The sequence below is a fragment of the Akebia trifoliata genome, chromosome 3, assembly GCF_017979445.1.
Source record: "Akebia trifoliata isolate Shusen 1 chromosome 3, ASM1797944v1, whole genome shotgun sequence".
Classification (NCBI taxonomy): Eukaryota; Viridiplantae; Streptophyta; class Magnoliopsida; order Ranunculales; family Lardizabalaceae; genus Akebia; species Akebia trifoliata.
In genome coordinates this window covers 16,514,799-16,534,658 of record NC_141377.1, presented here as the reverse complement: position 1 = coordinate 16,534,658, position 19,860 = coordinate 16,514,799, and the positions used below count along the sequence as shown (strand labels likewise).

The 19,860-nt window shown below is 33.6% G+C and overlaps 1 protein-coding gene across 3 annotated transcripts; it reads right to left on the bottom strand.

The window, feature by feature from the left end:
* Positions 1–10,400: 10,400 nt before the first annotated feature.
* LOC147406068 (zinc finger protein JAGGED-like) lies at positions 10,401–13,019 on the bottom strand. Of its 3 annotated transcripts, none has more exons than XM_086433982.1 (5): positions 12,835–13,019; positions 12,619–12,751; positions 12,329–12,464; positions 11,813–11,893; positions 10,401–11,421 (listed from the first exon to the last, which is right to left on the bottom strand). In XM_086433982.1, exons 2-5 carry the CDS (start codon positions 12,722–12,724, stop codon positions 10,920–10,922), a joined length of 825 nt encoding a protein of 274 aa, XP_086290108.1. In that variant the 5' UTR covers positions 12,725–12,751; positions 12,835–13,019; the 3' UTR covers positions 10,401–10,919. The 3 variants fall into 3 exon arrangements, with proteins under 3 accessions (XP_086290108.1, XP_086290107.1, XP_086290106.1); XM_086433981.1 differs by having other exon boundaries at positions 10,402–11,421; positions 12,329–12,458; positions 12,619–12,734; XM_086433980.1 differs by having other exon boundaries at positions 10,409–11,421; positions 12,619–12,734.
* Positions 13,020–19,860: the final 6,841 nt, after the last annotated feature.

Below are 19,860 nucleotides of genomic sequence, written 5' to 3'. Positions count from 1 at the left end.
CACATAAACGAATTTCATACTCAAATTTTTTCGCGATAATTTTAAAAAAATTTGAATAATTTGTTGCAGCGGATAATTTAATCCGTCGCTAAAGGATTCACGCATACATCAATTTGTTCGCAATGATTTAACAAAAATTTAGATAATTTGTTGCAACGAATAATTTTATCCGCTGCTATAGGACCCACACATAAATAAAGTTCGCACTAAATTTTTTTGGCAGTGATTTAAAAAAAAAAATTGGATAATTTGTTGCAACGGATACTTTTATATGCCGCCATAGGAATGCGCACATACCTCGCATGCAAAAAAAAATTTCATTAACCGCTGATTCATGTACATGTTGGAGCAGAAAAACATTTTCGTCGCTAAAAGAAATCAATTTTTTTATATAACAAAGTCTGTTTAGTGACCTCGCTTTGTCTCTTTGCTTTCTTTCTCTCTCTCTCTCTCTCTGTTTTCTGCTCTCTGCTCTCTCTCTCTCTCTGCTCTCTCACTCTTTGCTCTCTCTGTTCTCTCTCACTACGTGAAGAATTTCAAGTTCGATGGCATGGTTTGTGTTCTATAAGCTGGTAAATTTTTGGATGTTCGATTTGATGAGATCAATGCTTCGATCCTGTTACAATGCTTCAAAGAAATTTGATGACAACGAGAAGAATTTACTCTCTCTGGTTTTCCGCTTGGAGCTCTTACAAAGAGTATCATCGCCTCCAAAGGGTATATTTCTCAGAGATTTCAAGTACAAACCCGTCGATTTCAAGATTTTCGATCAAAAACTCCACGATTTCAACGGGTATCTTTCTATCAAAGGGATTTCTACGATTTCAAAGGGTATTAAGCTCCTCCATGGAAGTAAACCCTAAGATTTCTCTCCTTTCTCCATCGAATTGCTTATAAAGGTTTGCTTTCTCCCATTTTTAATTTAATGTTTGGGTAAAATTGGGTCTTTTTAGTTTTGGAGGAATATATGGTTGGTGATTGGGGAAAAAGGGATTTTCTTGTATTTTTACTAAAATAGTTTATATTTCTATGTTGTTCATGAGGTTTGATGGTTGAAGGAAAAGATTTTTATGGTTGAGATGAGTTCCTAAATGAAGATAATGGTGGGTTTAATGTTGTGTCATTTGGGGACTTTTTGTGAAATTTATGTTGACATAAGTCTAATGCAACTATCCACCAACTCCACACCAAAATTTATCATCCTTAACAATTTCTAGCCATTGAATTTGCTCAATTGTGAAATCTAAGCACTTGATAAGGTACTGAAAACGTATCCTCGTCGTACAACCAGTTAACTCATTGTTTGCGAGTAGTTTATCTGACCTCAAACTCAATTTAGATGTCTGCAATATATTAAGAGTTAACTAAATAGTTTAAAAAACATTAAGTATATATTGACCAGCTTCTTAATACATCAGAAGTGTAAGCTTTTCAGCCCAAGAGTAGATTATCTCTTTAGTCGATATGAATCAGTTTTGGTGGATTTTTCACATAACTATAAATTTTAAGAATTATATTTGTGATCCATATAAACTGAAATCTTTTATTATTATTAGTTTTAAACTCAACTCAGGTGGAAGTGTCCCCCGATTGAGTTTCTTGCATGTTGTCATGCATATATTGGTTGAATAAATTATTTTTAGGCATTTGCATATTTGTGATCCATATAAAATGAGATTTTTTTGTCAAATCAGACTTGGTGCAATCTACACAATTTTGAAATTTTGTTCGAATCTTCTTTTGATCATCAATATGTTTTTGTCTTGGATCATATCGTTTTGGGGTTTAATTGGTGATAGGGTATCTTATTAAATATTGTTAAGTTTTTTCAATGATAACGACTTCCCGATTTTTGGGAGGGAGCTTGTTCGACCCTTCTGCATCGCTAACTAATCAAAGCTTAGTGTAAAGTCGAAGTATAGTCATTGTACTTATAGGAAATGAGTTTATTAGAGTTGAATGGCAGATCATGATTTATGTCGCCAAGCCTGGATAGTTTGGATAAGGACACATCATTTATCTAAGATGTCCCTGTTTCAATATTTATGTTAGTTTCATCCTTAGGTGACGATTATGGAAGTTGAGGTTGGAGAGTGCCAATTGGGATGTGGAGAGACTGCTCAGTGTGTAAAAGGAAGAGGTTACCCCCTAATGCTGGTTGAAGGAAGAAAAATAAAACACTTTCAGACTTTAAGGAAAGATTATTTTCCCCAAATGCTTTGTCATTACTTAAAGAGGTGTTTTAAAGGCTCTTTTCCCATTCACACCTTCGTGGCACTCTTTAATGTATTGTATCCCCCCTCAAACTTGTATTCTATCAGTCATTGAGGAATACTTAGGCTTTAGAGGGTGTTCCCCCCTTTCTCGTGTAAAAGCGATCAAAATTAGAACACACCACGATTTACGGGAAAAGATCAAACCCATGGGAACGTATCATAGGGCTATCACCTTCTTTGGTTAGATCTTCCTGTTTTATAACTATAAAGTTACCCTTGTTATAACATCCAATTTATGTATAATCTCTATCTATTTTTTTTTCCGCTAGTTTTTGTTACTTCAATCTTTCCTATTTATGTTTATCTTTACGCTGAACCTATCCCTCCGCTTCTCCTTTTAGTATTAGGAGAACTTATGCATTTTTAGTTGGAATGGTTATTGCACACAAACTGTTGCTTTTTAGTTTTAGGGATGAAAACTTTGAAAGCATGAAATTGTGGGTATGGTATAATTTAATTTTGATTGGTTTTGGAATGTGCAATTATGAAATTTCCTTAATTTTCTCCCTTTCTTATTAAGATTTCCCCCCAAAAATTCTTGTCATTTATTGTATATATTTTTCTATTTATTTTTATGTATATTTAATTGTTTATCATCTTAAAAAATGCATGCTTGTAAGGCTTTGGCTGGTTAACGTCTTGCCTCACACCTTAGCATTTAAAACAACATTAGGGATGGACCTATTTGTTTTTTTTTTTTTTTAATTTTTTAATTTTATTTCATATTTTTCTCTTATAGTTTTAATGGTCTAGTGCAAATTAACCCCTGTAAAATATTATAATCTGTTGAATTTTGACAGTTTGATCTTCTTCAACGCCTAGACAAGCCTTTGACCTCTAACTTCTCTCTGTAATGTTGAACTCACTGGGATAGATGTATATGTGTCCTTCAATTAAATTCACCAATTTTAGATTACCCCAGTAATGTGTTAACAACTACCAACTTGTTAAGTAATTAATAATCCGATACTCACAAAATTGAGTTTTTAAACAAGCTACGACTCTTGTAGAATTTAATACATTCCATTTAATTTATTAGCTGATCTAGATAGAATTCTTCTAGCCATCTCGAATTTTCCTAGTGTATATGGTGGCATCTCCTTTTGTACTTAAAAAAGTCGTTTTGCCTTGCTAGCCACTATTATTTTGTGTTTTTTTGCTCTGCTAGCTCCTTTTTTTCGATTCTCTTAATTGGTAACTTTATTTCTATATGCATTGACAGGAGTCGTGGTGTTGTGGGTTTAGCTATGGCATGCTCAAATACTTTCAGACTTGTCACAGGTGCATTTCTTCCTGGCTTTGGTTTGAGTGAAATTCTGAAGAGCATTTGGAGAAATGCAGATTGGAACACCCATCAATAAGTTATTTCTCATAAAGTTGCCAAAATGGCTGAGTCTTGATGATGCTCATCAAGAATTTTCAAATGTTATTGTAGTAAATGTACTCCCATCCTCCATAAATTTTGTTATGGTGCCTAAGGTTTTATAAAGACCTTATGAATTCTGTGTTTTCATTTTATATTTTTGGGATCAATGACTATTCTCCCCTGATAAAGAAAGTTATAAAATTTCTAATCAAACCCGTTATCGTTGGCTTGATTTGTGTCTTGCATTAAGGATAACCCACCATCGAAGGGTTTGGATTTCCTTGCGCTATTCTTAGAGCCTACATGTGGACATAAATTTTTTTATGCTGAAATTCAATACAAGAAGAAGAAGGAACAAATTCAATTGCATTGATTGTGTTGAAAAATGAATACAACTTCTTTCTTTTGGTATTTCATACAAGGAAAAGAATGTACTCTGTTTCTACATCTTATTATAATAGGACCGAACAATGCCTAATCTCAATCTCTACGACTCAAAATTGGTGTATGGTGATGGTGCTACTTTCGGATGCATAGGATGCTTGGTGAAGCTTGGTCTTCGTAATTCAATGTCCAAAGCTCTGAATGTTTGTTCTTCCTTTTTGGTGCATCAACTTTCTCCAAGAACGATGGCATAATGTCCAATGGTCAAAAATGTGACTGTTGGACACATAATTTTGTTTTTGCTTTAAACTCTTTTTTTTCTTCTTCTTATAAATACTCCACTTCTACCCCGCCAAACTTCTTGTACAACATACTCTATTACCTTCTAAGTTCAAATCTCTTATCTTTCTTCTTAAATCTCTCACTCTCTCCATTCTTTACTCTCAAGTCTCAAGTGATGAAGTCTCAACTCACTCACTCTCACTCTCAACTCTCAAGATGGGAATGGAAGCAACGACAATCCTAGAGAAGATGTTTCACAATGGATTAGGGATTTACACACATTGTATCAAACTAACTATTAGAGTTAGTTACTTAGACATTTCTATGACTATTTCAAGTATTTGTATGACCATTTGACTTTTTTTTTTTTTGATAATTGACTGTTTTTAGTCTTTTACTTGCACGTTTTGGTGTATAAACTATGATTTATGAATGAAAATATAAAATTTGGGCATTGCTTAATTATTATGTATTTTTCTGGATTTTTTTAAAAGATTTTTTTTTGAATTTTTAAAAATATTTTCTGCATGTTTTTTTTTTTTCCAATTTGTATGTGTGTGTGTGTGTGTGTGTGTGTGTGTGTGTGTGTTGCATATGCCATCACATATGTGACATGCGAATAGCCTATGCTGGTTGCAAAGACTCGCATATGCTATTTAACAACATTGTGAGGGAGAAATATTTCGGCAAGGTTGAAAACAAGATTTGGTGGTCTTTGGCATATTAATATCAACCATCTTTGTTTTGCTTCATATTTTTTAAACATGATTAGGATCCTATTGAGGTTCCATTTGCATGAATCACATTGCATATAATTTGACTGATTTCAATCATGGATTATTTCTTTAATTTTCTCACATATTTGAGTTTGTGTTTTTCATTAGGTTGCTCAAGCAACTTCAAATCAGATGTCCAAGCATGATCCTCTGAGACCCTACATGAATATTATTGACAACATGTTGTGTCAGTTGGTACTTTTTCTTCTTTCGTATGATTTCAGACACAACACCACCCAGCATTATAAATTTGTGAAGCTCCTATTCATTCTATTCTATTTTCTTAACTTAGTATATATATATATATACATATAGTTGAAATCTAAATATGAAATTGTACCCCTAAAAATAGAAAAAAAAAATGGGTAGTAAATTTGAGTACCATACTTTAAATGAAATTGAAATTTTAGAAAGTTCATCATTTTGTAGCCATTTGGGTTATTGCATAAGCAATTTTAGTCACTTAGACAACTCCATGTGATCAAATATGAATATCAAATAATCTGTAACAATGATGTATCAATAGTAAAATAAGTCGATAAATGATCTTGTGGTGTCAAAATTTGCCAAAGGTATTAATGATGCTTCAATAGTAGAATAAGTCGATAATGTTTAGATGATCTTATGCCATTAGGCAAAATATGCTGTGAATATACAAAGTTAGATTGGGATTATGAGGGTTCCTTCAATTGTTAACTCTATTTTATAGTCGTATTCGAAACCAAAGTCTTGGTGTTGCATATTATAGAGGTGCAGATTGATGTGTTCTAGTCTATGGTTTGAACATACTCAAGTCATTTGATACTCTTGATCATTGGCATGAGGAGTTTCTAAAGCAGTTGTGTGATAACTTTTCTTGCTGTCTACTTTGTGGTGCTCTCGACCTATTTGTATGTGGAGAGTGAAGTATGTGTTTTACTCTCTTTTTTTTCACTTACAAAAGACCTTAACGAGTGAGTTATGAAAGGTACCTCCAATATCAAGGCCACTTCTAGGACATGGCGCTTTTGTTTGGGTTACACCATGAACTAGCTCCGTATAAGGCTATTAAGGGTCTAGTTTGCCATCTTGATATTCAGTTTATTTTGTGTGGTGGGTGGGTGGGTGTGTGTGTGTGTGAAGTCGCTGATGTCTAGTTTAGTATTTTATAGTATATCATGTTACAAAAAAGCAAATCAAGGATATCAATCTTGGCTTTTGTATTGTTGTTCTTGTACTCTTATCTTAAAAGGTGTGTTGTTTCTAGAGGTCCCAAGTTGTTAGCATCAAGGATATGTATGGCATATTTCCCTAATTTCTATAGCCCAGAGTTTGGACTGTTTCACTTAATAGTCTTCAATCATGTAGTCCAAATCACCCTAACAAAGAGTTCAAGATTTTGAGTATAAATATGTGATATATTTATGAAAATGCTTTAATCATGTCATTCTTCTCTGTCTCTTCCCTCTATTTCTGAAAATGCATCTCACTTATTTGACCACCTTGATAATTCTTCAATTCCTTTGAAATATTGTTTAATGCAATATCTGCTCTCTTAATGAGTCCTCATGATTACGTTATCTGCTTACTCTCTTTCTCTCTGGTGATTCCATGTGCTTTGATGTCAGATTATTTGATCAATTCACAACCTAAGTTGCACCCTAGATGACTTGTGTTACAATTATCTTAATGTGTTGTCCACCAAGATTGTTTAGCTCCAATTCTATTTCAACTTCATATTGGTTAATGACACATCTTAATTAGTTGCTCCATGCATTAATAGTTTGATATATATAAAATGTTTAAACTATTCTTTCCATCGAGCCACTATTTAGCTTGAATTCTATTTTAATCATCAAAACTTTTATTAAGAAGCTTTCTAATGAGAGAGAAATGATATTTTTATTGAAGAAACATTATACTTTTTTTTCATTAAGTTTGTAAATATCTTTCTCACTCTCTTTTGTGCCCAACCCATTATATTATCATGCACCGATATTTTGCCTCATTTACTGCTTTTTTGTTTTATTTTTAACTTTTTCATCCCACGTGCCATGTTAAAAGAATTGCCGTAGCCATCATTACAAAACTTTTTTGCTCCATGTGTAGTTAGCTTGATTTTGAAACTAAATAATAATTATTCATGGATTCTTTACAGGGTATGAATCCTCTCAACTAGATCTATTCTACTGCGGGTAATAGGTGTGTAGAAAAAAAATAAATTAAAAACTTAATTTTTTTTTTATAGTTTAGATATTGGTTTGTAACCTATGCCTAAAGTCTCAGATTTAGAACATCAATCTTATAGACATCAAATTTTAAATCGATGTCTACGATATCTTTTTTATATATTTAAATGCAGATTTGGAACTGTTTTTAACAGTTCCTAAGTAACCTATTGCAGTGAATAGTAATATTCGCCGCTATGATTGTTATATTTTATTTTTTTTAAATTGACTTATTGCTATATGTATTATATTCTATTTGTTAAAAATTAACTTATTGCAGTGGATATTAATATCCGCCGCTATATGTATTATATTTTATTTTGTAAAAATTTGACTCATTACAACGGATATTCATATCCGTCACTAAAGGTATAACCTGCAACAGCGGAACAAGTTATCCGCTGCTATATTTGGCGGCCGAGGCAATAACGTTGGATCTTGCTTCCGCTGCCATTCATCGCAATAGTTTTTACCGACAGAAAAAGTACCCTATAGCAACGGAAAAATCCGCCGCTGCAGATTAAAAATGTTGTAGTGATAACGAGTGTTGAAAAACTCAAGAGTTCCATCTCGAAGGTCCTCTCTAAAAGGAGTAAATCTCAAGTTATCTCACTCATCCTCCCAAGCTCATAGTAAAACTATTCTTGAATAGTGAGAATGACCTAGGTGTTGAGGACATGACTTTGATGGGGACAAATTTTGTAGTAAGAAGAATAAAATGAGTAATCCTAAAAACGAAAGGCAACCCATTAATAAACCTGCGCATAAGTCAAAGGATGATATTGAAAGTTATAACTGGTCATTCATAATTGAACTAATTTTGCTAATCAAATTAATCTCCTTTATCAATATAAAATTTATGTACCTCTAGATTCGCAAATAATTGTTCTTAATAGAATAAATAAGCAAGCTTCGATCCTTAGCCTTTACATTTAGATTCACAAATATTAATTCTTAATAAAAATAATAAGCATACTTTGATCCGTACAATACGACAAGAATTCTAGCATTATAATATATTCAACCAATTATATTTTTTTCAAAAAAAAAAAAAAAAAACTCTAAATCAATCAATTTTTTCAAGAAATCTACCATCCAATGCAAGAATGGGAGATCTCCAAGAATATAATTATCGAACCGAAACCTTTAGTTCACTTCTTTCACAAATCGATTGAATAACCTATTTGACAAAGAGAGGCCATGATTATAAGATGGACCCTATACTGGGTTATATATATGGAAGGAAAGAAAGAAATAATAATTTTTTTAAGGAAAGGAGCATTCAATCTAGGAGATCTTCCTATAAGCATACTATGCTTCCTAATACATGCACTATAAACATATATAGCCACAACAAAAATTTATTAACAAAGACTCAAACCTTATAGAAATAACTTAGTCAATGGATCTATTAAAATCAATATTTCTACTAAAACAATAAACAAATTTCTAAGAGATTCTTCAGCATGGGATATTACATCTATTAATCACACACACATACACACACAATGATCTCTTTTACATAATCTCTCATATCAAGTCCCACAATTAGATAACTCCAAATATTCCTTTCTTGATTGGAGAAGATAAGAGATATTTCGTACAATTAATAGAATTCCTCAAAAAACTTATGCACATAGAAATAGTCTAAATTAAATTATAATTACAAATCTCTATGAGGGACATATTGATACAATCAGATCATGAAACCTTAATTACTGAAATGGAGTTAAGTAACAATCAATCTATCAATCATGGAGGAGTTAGAGAATCTATTTCCTCCAAGGAATCTTTTCTATGATTCTCTCGATTTGATCATCGATACTGGATTCAATGAGCTCTCGGGCGTATTCAATCAAATTGGAGTGTCTACACTAACTATTTGTTTTCTATTTTTCTTTTCCAAACTAACAACAAACTAATTTTAATCTTGTTTTGATTCATTCATAATTTGATTTAAAATTTCGCCATTATCCTTGTGGATTCGACCCTTATCTGGCCTTTGAGTAAGATAAATTTATTTGTTTGAAAGGAGCCTTACGACAAGATAGCAACATCTCATTCATCTTCTATCAATCAATCAACACCATTGCAAAAGCCACTACAATATAATAATATTAATTTGATATTACCACCTATTTATGTCAATCTTCACAATAACTTCAAACAATAAAATAAAAAAAATTAAAAAATAAAAAATAAAAAAACGCCATACATCCATTTTCCAAGCCATTAAAAAACTTGATGTTCACTTATGATGAATTATTAAAATAAAATTGTTACAACGAGAGATTGAGAGAGTAAGAGGGTTAGAGATGGTAAGGTTAACATTATATATAAGTGAGGAAGAACCAATCATAAACCTCTTTATAGGTGAAAAGTTGAAAACAAACGAGTGGACGACCAAACTGTTTGAACTATCACATCTTTTTCATAATAGTATTGTTAGAGGACTGTTTGAGCTGAAAATAGACCGTTAGAAAGTCGGTTTTCATTCAAAAATTTAATCATTATTGAAAATCGACCATCAAACATCCTTCTTTTTTTTACTCTACCACGTCGATGTTTAGCGAAAACAGGCGGTTGGACAACCTAGCAATCTAAAATCTGATGGTCCAACAGCTTGTTTATTACCATTTTTATAACAACAAAAAAATTATTATTTTTAATATTAATAATCATTTATTCATTATTTTAATATTTTTTAATAAAAAACAAAAAGAAAAGGAAAATAACCATTTTACTTAGGATTAGTACAAGTACTGGTTACTCGGGATCCATTTTAAAGGTATGGATTTTTAAAGGGAATCCTTACCGTACCACCCTGTCTAAAAGGTCGTTGGAGACTAAGAATTTCCAATGCCCCTCCCCACTCCACCATTGGACAGCTAAGATGAGAGGAAAACACTTGTTTCCTTAGGGATCCATTTTAAAGGAAAATATGCTTACGGTACCCAGGAAAAGGTCTTTGGAGGCTAGAATTTTCCAATGCCACCCCAACCCGAAATGAAAATGTAAAAATAATATTCATTTACATAGACAACAATATCATAAAAAGGCATCCTCTCCATATATTACAGTCAATGATTTAATTTATTTACCTCAACAAACCACAAGAATAATTTAACGGACTGAAAAATAGGGCACACCAACCATCATTTTCTGAGTCGTGGGACCTATAGTGCAAGCATGATGGGAGTAAATTGTCTCCTCAAATTAAAAGATGACAAATGAGAGAGAGAGAGAGACCAAAGATCTTAAAAAGCACAAAAACATAAGACAGAAAAAGCCATGAAAATCTTTCCCATGCAAAATGAAGTTCAAATGCAAAAAGCGTTGGGAAACTTTCAGTCCATATCTAACTCCTTTGTTTCCCTTTCAAACTCCCTTCGTACACAACAAGAACCACCCCAACCAGCTCAAAGCCAAAGTAGCTGAGTCTGTGTATGAGATCAAAAGATGCGCCATCCTATTAAAAAATATTATATAATAATAAATAATAAAAAAGAAGAAGAAAAGTTTCTCTTTCTAGCATGACTCATTTGTCAGTTGTTTGGCTTTCTCTGTCAGAAATCAGAATATGGCGTGTCAATATTAGGTCTAAAACATACACTTCCCAGACTTGATCTTAATATCCACCATGAAACCGATTGATCGAAGAAGGATTGATACGTTGTGATCCTCCATAGCTACGACCCCAATTCACACCATCATCCTGATTCTGCAGCGATCTGTCTTCACTTGTGCCAGATACAGATGACAAATCGGTCCCCCTAACAGCTCCATGGACAGGTTGGAAGTCACGGCCTAGAGGAGCCCCGATGCAAGTGTAATTGGATTCGGTCGTATAGTTTGGATTCGGATGGCGGTGTGAACTGACGAAGTAATCGTTTTCCATCTGAGGAGGATAGTGTGATGGGAATGAAGAAAGGCGGGAAGACGGTGATGTGTAGTGGTAAGGTTGATTCGGAGTCGATGATGGTGATATATTAATTGTCGATGGAGAACCTGAGAACATTCTTGTTGGGTAAACTGACCTAAATGGTAGAGATGGGTCACCTATGTTGCCACTTTGATTAACGTTCCCTGGCTGGATCGCTTGCACAGTTCCAAGGTTTGGATCTCTAAACCTGTTTATTAATAATAAAAAATTAACAACTAAATTGATCAAATTGAAGAGGAAGATGAATGAGAAGTAATTGTAATTAAGTAAAAAAGAAGAAAATAACACTAATTAATTTTCTTTTATTGTACAAAAAAAAAAAAAAAACTAATTAAATAAGAGGAAGTGTCTCTTAATTCAAAAGAAGATTAAAAAAAAAAAAAAAATTTAGTTTTTATTTTTTGCTAAGAAAAAAAGCTGACCAAAAAAGAAGAAGAAAGAAAAGTAAGAATAAAGAAGTATTTGTTGATTCAAAACTTGAAGAAAAAACTGATTACAGATGAGGATTACAAAGAAACTATAATTTTATTGAAGAAATGAAGAGAGAAGATATAGTTTCTTCTTGCTATATTACATACCCTAAGTGAGGGCCCCCTTGTGGAACTAGGTTATCGTTACTGAAAACCAGCTGACGAGCCCGATTCAGTGTCTCTGTCTCCCTTTCTGCAACCAACGCCCCCCCAACACAACACAACACAACACAAATCAAATCAAATCAAATCAAATCAAATAAAAAAACCGCACCACCAATAACTTCTACTACAGCAACTCCCTTTGCCTTTCTTAAAATAGAACAAAAAAAAAACAAGACAGACATGACTAACTCACATTCTTGACACAATTACATGGAAAAAGTGCATAGGGAATTGCTACTTTCAGAGCCTTAAGTGTTCTTATCCACTCAAGAGAAACATTTCTTTGTGTTCTGAATGAAATGCCAAAAAAAGGGCTCTGGAAATAAACACTAGAATGAACCCTAAAATTTAAAAGAACTTCAATATTAACATATATAACTGCTCATCGTCATGTAGGTTTGGTTTTAATAAATAAGGGTTGACATTGTTGTTGAAACTTGGAAAGTATATTTAATGAACTTGCCTTGACGATGACGATTCATATGGCCTCCAAGTGCTTGAGATTTGCAGAACTTAAGCGAACAAAACCTACATTCATAGACCTTTCCACACTCATTTTTTCCACCACTTTTCTTTTTTCTACATCCTCCTGCAACTAACCCAAATAAAGTAACTTCGATGAGACCATTCGTGAAGAAAAAGCAAAATTCCTCGTTCTTCACCCTAAAATCATCATTAAGTTTTCAAAATATAAAGTAAAATGAAGGAAATAATATTGAACTCTATCTTCTTCTTTTTTTTTCCCTTACTAGTGGTATCTGAAGCTTCAATGTGAAGTGTGGAACTTCCCTCCAAGATTTGCTTTCCCTCTCTAAGGTACTCCTCAGGCAAGTTGTTGAGGTCTAATGGATTCATCTCAGGTCTCCTGCAAATATTTACATACTATCATGAGTGAGAGTGAGAGTGAGAGAGAGAGGAGATGAAGATTAAGTGGGAAGGGTTTGGGTGGTGGGGGGGATGCTTACATGGTATCTATCTTGAAACAGAGAAAGACAGAGAAAATGAGGTGAAAAACTTCAGATAGATGACAACGAGAGCTTGTGAAATCATAAGACTTCAGTTTGAAACTGCAATATAGAGGGCTAGTATTTGAGTGAAGCTGGGGATGAGAGCTTGAAAGTTCTCTATCAGTTCTGTGCCAGGCCGTCTAGTACACATCTCTCTCTCTCTTTCTTAGGTTAATGTTCAACGTGTCGACTCGACTCGCATCTGGTGACTTGGTATTAAATTCGGATATTAGCAACTCGCCGAGTCGCCTTGGAAACTAGTGTGACTCAATGACTGGAGTTGACTCGCGATGCCTGATTTTTGAAAAATAACGGGAGCTCGTCCCTCTCAGAACCAGCAACCTTGAACGGTGTCCAGTTCCTGCAGTAACCTAAGGTGTCGATTACATGACACTTTTTAGTTGAAGATTAAATATATTTGACTGCTTAAAAAAGTAGACTATCAGCTTCGTATCACATTCTATAGGAACGGGACACCTTACCTCATCTTGATTCAATAAAATATAACTAAGAAACCTTAGCGTCCCTAATAGAAAATCCAAATTCTCTCTAGCTTCAAGTCCAGCTTTACCTGATAAAGAGGTTAAAAAAACAAGAAATTCCTACATACTACCTGAAATAAAAATAAAGAACCGAATCACTGATTACATTTCAAATTAAATAACCTGCTTACCTATTAAAAATGAATAAAAAAAATTGTATGTTCGAAAAATAAACTTTGTTGCTCTCTCATATGAAAACCTTGATACCCTATCCTCGTAATTTGTTAAAATATTATTTTTCGCTACTTAAATTTGGAAATATATATTGCTTCATAGTGTAATATTAACTTGCCCGAGTCAATTCGCGAGTCATCAAATCGACTCGTTTGAGGTACATTCAACTAGAGTTGAGAGTTTTTCGAGTTTCAAAACAATATTCTCTCTCCTCCCCTCTTGTAATTGAAAGGACAAGGACATTGAGTCTCGTGACTTTAAGGGAAGGAGGAAGGGGGCGTAGGCAGCTAGTATTGCTCTTTGGGTTGGATGAGAGGTGAGTGAGAGAGACGTTGCCTTTTGTTTGCCCTACTAAAGGACTAGGCCTATTGCCCTATAATAAGATTTCTTTCTGTAAAGTTTCATGTAACACGAGATATGGCCATCAAATGACCATGTCCTTTTGCCTCTCTCTCTCTCTCTCTCTCTGAAACGTTTCACGACAATGAAAAAGATGCTTATATCTTCAGGGCAATCAAGACAAAGGAAACCCTTGCAAACATGTGCCCCGCTTACCATGTCAAAAAAGGAATGCTAGTGATAGATCCTCAAATCTAAGTTGAGGCTTCTTCGTATCCTCTGGCTTCAACGAATGGAACAGTTGCTATCACAAAGTTCACCCCCCCTCTCATGACCTTAGGAACCTTGATAATAACTCCCACCAAAGATTAAAATTATTCTGTCTTTGGTGAAGTAAAAATGTTCGATCCAACTGTCAAGACTAAAGAGTATGATATTTTATAAAGTAATAAGTTTATGTATATAAAATGATAAATCCTTCTTATTTTCAATTATTTTCTAACTTCCAAGTTATCTTAAAACCCTTTTGGATACACACAAAAAAGCAATTTTTTGACTTTGAAAAGTTATAAAATTAGAAAATCTATTTGAATTCATTTTAGAAAATTACTTTTAGAAAGTAAAACTCAGTATTAAAAAAAAAAAAAAAAAAAAAAAAAGAGGAAACTACTTTCTAATTTCTAAAAGTTTATTTTTTCTAAGAAAGTTTAATCCAACTGTCAAGATTCAAGAGTTTGCTATTTTGTAAAGTAATAAATTTATGTATATAAAATGATAAAATCTTGCTAAGCTTGTAAGGATGGTGTTTTTCTAGTTGGAATGGTTGAACATATTATAACCAAACCATGAGGTCTTGGATTCAAGTCTATTTAATTTACTGATAATAAAAAAACGAAAAAGACTGATGCCAAAATTTACAGCTTTTGAGGTTAATGTTATCTTCACCAAGGCTTCAAAAGAATCCCTAATGGTGATGAAGGATTTCTTGCCCACTTACGAGAAAGCTTCTGGCCAACAGATTAGTATTGAAAAAACCATTTTTTTATGGAGGACCACGTGGTTCAAAGTCGAATTGATTTGCTGAACATTTTCGGCTTTCCAAAAGGCTCTCTCCCAATGAACTATCTGAGTGGTCCTCTCTTCACAGGGAAAGTCACCAGATCAATGTGTAGTAGCTTGTGTCAAAGATTTTGAGGAAAATGGAAGGTTGGAAGGCTAAACTCCTTTCGGAGGGAGGCTGACTTACCTTATTATCACATGTACTTTCATCGATGTCAGTCTATCTTATTTGAATTCTTTCCATCCTAAAATCAGTGATCTCGTCTTTGCAATTTGATTTTGCGTAATTTTCTTGGGGTACTGAAGAAAGGAAAAGGAAGCAACACTTGGTAGTGTCGGGGAAAATATGCAAACCAAATCTGAGGGGGGTTGGGGCTTCCGAAGACTTTCAGAGATCCACAAAATGTCTTTAACGGAGCTTTGTTGGGGATTGACTACCAATATGGGATATTTGGATTGATTTTCTCGAGAATACACATGCTCAAGATGGGAATTGGAGGAATTTTTCCATGACAAGAGGTTCTAAAATATGGATGGGTATTCAAAATTAGCTTCAGCCCACTATCCACAACTCTAAATGGCTGATTTAAGATGGGATCAGAATCTTCCCTTCTCTTACATTACTGGTATGGAACGGGACCTCTAATCGACCATTATCCAAATGAGAATATATTTAGAACATTGAAGGAGGAGGGATGGATGGCATCGGGATGTTCAATGTCTGTCAGAGCTCTTAAATGACCCAAACGCAATAGCTGAAATCATCTCCCTTGAGGCCCAAGTGTGCTCTCATGAAAAAACAATCTAGATTGGGTTGGTTTCAGGCTCTTTATCCTCTTATACTGCTTGAGAAATGGTTCGAGATAAAGGAAGAAAATCTGCAATATCTGATGCATTATTGAAATCCCATGTTCCCATGAAGTTGAAAACCAATAAATGGAAAATCCTCCATAAATCCAATCCATTTGATGCTACTCGGAAAATGTGGGGTATTTCGATTGCCTCAAGATGACATTGCTGTGAAAAGATTTGGGAAACAATAGCCCATCTCTTTTATCAATGGCCTTTCACTCTCAATGTATAGAATTTCTTTAACAATATCTTTTTAGGTTTGACGAACGACTTCATCTCTCCTTCCTCCATTCTTAGTTGGGGTCGATTGGTTAATCTCAGATTGCCTCGGTAAAGTGTATGATTCCTTGGATCATATTCTGGTGTGTGTGGTTAGCAAGGAATAAGAATAAACCTCCATGTTTGTTCAAAGAGTGATTAACGATTGTCTGAGATGGATACCAGAGGTGGAGGGAACCTTAGTTTTCAAGAAGAGTTCCTCGGCTGATGACTTATAAAGGCTGACATATTTTGGTATCTCAAATAAGCAACTGCCTAGACGTCGAGTCATTGCAATTTGCTGGATCAAACCCTTTCTTGGATGGCTCAAACTTAACATAGACGGTGCTTCAAATAAACATTTGGGTCATTCTGAAGGGGGAACGAGCTACTCTCCGTCATGACAAGGTTGGTTTTTGAATTGTTAATGCTTCTAACAATTTCGTTGGAGCTAGAGCTTTGCTTTCAGCCTTTGATAATTTCAGTCTAGTTCGGAGAAAAATTATCATAGAGATGGATTGCTATTTAATTGTAAGAGGTATTCAAGGGTTCAAGGTTCTATGGAGGCTTGAATAGAAAGCCTGTTGAGTGCAACACTTTTGGTGGGAAAAAAACACAACGGCTGATGCTTTGGCCTCAATAGTAGTCATGTGTTCCTCTTCAGCTCAGTTTAAAAAAGAGTTTGTAATGCCTCTTCAGCTAGAAAATCTTTAGTTGAAGATAAGCTTGGGTTATCTCAAACTAGACTTGTAAATTATTAGGGAAAGCCCTTTGTACAGATTTGTTTTTCTTTAATATACACCTTTTACTTGCTTAGCAAAAAAAAAAAAAAAAACTTAATGTAAACTCTGAATCAATTTAAATAGGAAATGAAAAATGCAATCAAAAATAGAAATAAACTGCTAATATAATGTACTGTGAGAAAAAAAATTTGATCATAAGCAGGCAAGTTAGTAGTTAATAACTTAACTGGTGAAGAAGGGTTATAAACCTAAGTTGTGGAATCAACCATCACAAACTTTAACCAAGTTAGCAAGCTAGTGACTCCCTTTTGGATTACTACAATTCATTATCACAATCAACACCTCTTGAGTAGATGGTTAAGTTGCTTTTGTGAGGATCAAGAGGTTCACTATTGGTTAGTGACTTATTCGATGAATCACAACATTGGATATATGGTTATCTTTAGTGCCTTATGTAGACACTACGAAACTTTTGGGGACGTTTGAGCTTATCTACACGGGTCTAGGAGTTGCCACCATTCAATTAAAGTATGAATGGATACTATAAAAATGGTTTTAAGATATATTTTTATTTACTTGTAGTAACTCACATATCCAGAAGGTAAAGGGAAAATGTCTACCTAGAAAACTAAGGTAAGGAGCTTTGGTTAAGGGACAATGAAGGTGTTAGGCCCGTTGTCCTTTCCATCCTAAGATGGTTACCAATAGTTGACCAAATGGTGAGATTAGAAAACACTTTTTTATAGTTTTGAAAATAGAAGAAGTTCTAGAAAACTTAAAAGGCATAAAAACTATAATTTAGTCTTAGAAAATAAAAGAGAGTAAACTAATGAGCAAGCTAAACATGAAAGAAGGTACTTATTGGAAATTTTTATGATCCTAAGATTTTGATTGAAATCCATATTGATTTCACCTTCTTGAATCTCAAGGCCCTTTTAGGAAGTTATATGTTCACGTGAGAGCATCTTTTTGGTTGTTTAACCTTTAGGAGGTCTCCATGAGCTAGACACCACCATGGAAAGATTATGACCTTTTGCATGAGTTGTGTCTTCTTTGGGATTATTTTTCTTTAGCTTAAAGAGTTCGGTGTAAATCTAAATAGATCCTCACATTTGTCCCTTATTCATTTTAGAGAAAATATATTATGATTTGTGTGCACATAGTATATACATGTAATAAATTTAGAAAGAGAAGATTAGCTCAAAGGAGGGATTACTCTCTAGCTCTTAAACCATTAGGAAAGAAAATAAGAAAATGTCTATTCTATGACCTTAAATTGGCAAGGAATTAAAGAAAGTAAGGACATCTATACTAAGAATTTAAAGCTTGTAAAAAAAGTAAATAAACAATAAACAATTACTTTAATACTCTCATGGAGCTTATTGAGGGCTTATCAGGGTAAATTCTTCTACGAATTTTTACTCTCTACCCCCCTAGCCTCAAGTTAAAGAAGATGCAAATCTATATTGTTTAAAGCAAGAAAAACTTAAAAGTACATTTGCTTGAATGTAAAGAGGGGAGTAGATAGAATGGGGAGATTTAGAGATGGGATTATAAAGAAAAACAAAAAAATTGCAATTACATCTCATCTTGGTATCTTCTTCTTCTTCTTGATTAGAGCTTTTTAGGTGCTTGAGAAAACATTTGACAAAGTTTTGGTAAGCTAGAGGATTTGAGGAGAGACTTGGACAAAATTTTTGAACCACTTGACACTATGTCACAAGCAATTAAAAGCAACTAAATATGACGAAAAAACGACGAACGAAAGCCGCTGTTTATATACAACGGTTTATAAGTTGTTTAGCCCTTAACGACGTTTATAATACTCAATTACAAACAACTAATTTAATCCATCATTAAATAAGTAAGAGAGCCACTATTGCTGCACCAACTTTTACTAATCCTATGTAAGAATTACACACAATGGTGTGGCATTAATAAAAATTTGATGGCATTAACAATTTAATACTTAAAATAATTTGTATGTTTTTCTTTAAAAAAAAACTCTGGAATCTCAAGTCTCAAATCTCAAACCACAAATCTAATTTACTCTTTTTTCGATTTTCTCTTTCACGATTTAGAGTTTCGAAGTTACGATATTCTCTTCTCACAAAAATTTAGAGCTAGGATTTTGAATTCCTAGAGTCTTCAACAAGTTTTCATTCTCATCCAAAGGGGTTGCGAAACCAGGCAAGGTTCGATCATCACTATCTTTTCCAACACAAACTTTCCAGGTAGTTATCTCTCTCTAGGCTATTGTATTATTAACTTAAGGTAAAGCTTATGATCTCATCTTCCTAACCCCAAGAAGAAGAAGAGATGATGGGGATGGTTGGGATTCATTGTAGATCTGAGTATGGGAAGGGTGGGTTTCAAGTCGAGACGAACGGAATTGATGTATCTTTCTCTATAAAACCAAAAGATGAAACTATTTCTAGGGTTTTATTTTTATTTTTCTTCTCTTTATAAGTCCATTTTATAAGTCATGAAATCGTGGAAGTATTGAAATCGTTTCTTATAAAAGCTTTTTTGAATCATTCAAACAACTGTTAAGTCAAAACCCTAATCAATCTAATAAGACCAAAGTTAAACCCTAATAGAATTCTAATTAAACTTTAAAACTAGTTTGAGATACCTCAACTGAATTTCTGAAACATATCTAGTAACAAATAAAACATTAGGATAATCATCCATCATTGGGAATCGTCGCAATCGGGTTGATGAGTTGATTAATCAGGCGAGAGCGAAAATGAGGTGTCTATTCTAATCAAACTCTAAAACTATCTAATAGATTCTAATCAAACTCTAAAACTATTTAATGTAATTCTAATTAAACTCTAAAACTATCTAAAATAATTCTAATTAAACTCTAAAACTATCTAATAAAATAATTCTAATTAAACTCTAACTCTATCTAAAATAATTCTAATTAAATACTAACTATATCTAAAAAACACCTAAAAAAAATCTATAAATAAGGGTCTCTACAACCTATTTTCGTATCCAAGCAAAAATCC

Bases quoted from the DNA above. Each gene is read 5' to 3' on its own strand.
- LOC147406068 (XM_086433980.1), bottom strand. The intron at 11,894-12,328 runs GTTCATTAAATA...GGTTGCAGAAAG, and splicing joins AATCGTCATCGTCAAGGCAA to GGAGACAGAGACACTGAATC. The intron at 11,422-11,812 runs GTATGTAATATA...ATTAATAAACAG, and splicing joins CAAGGGGGCCCTCACTTAGG to GTTTAGAGATCCAAACCTTG.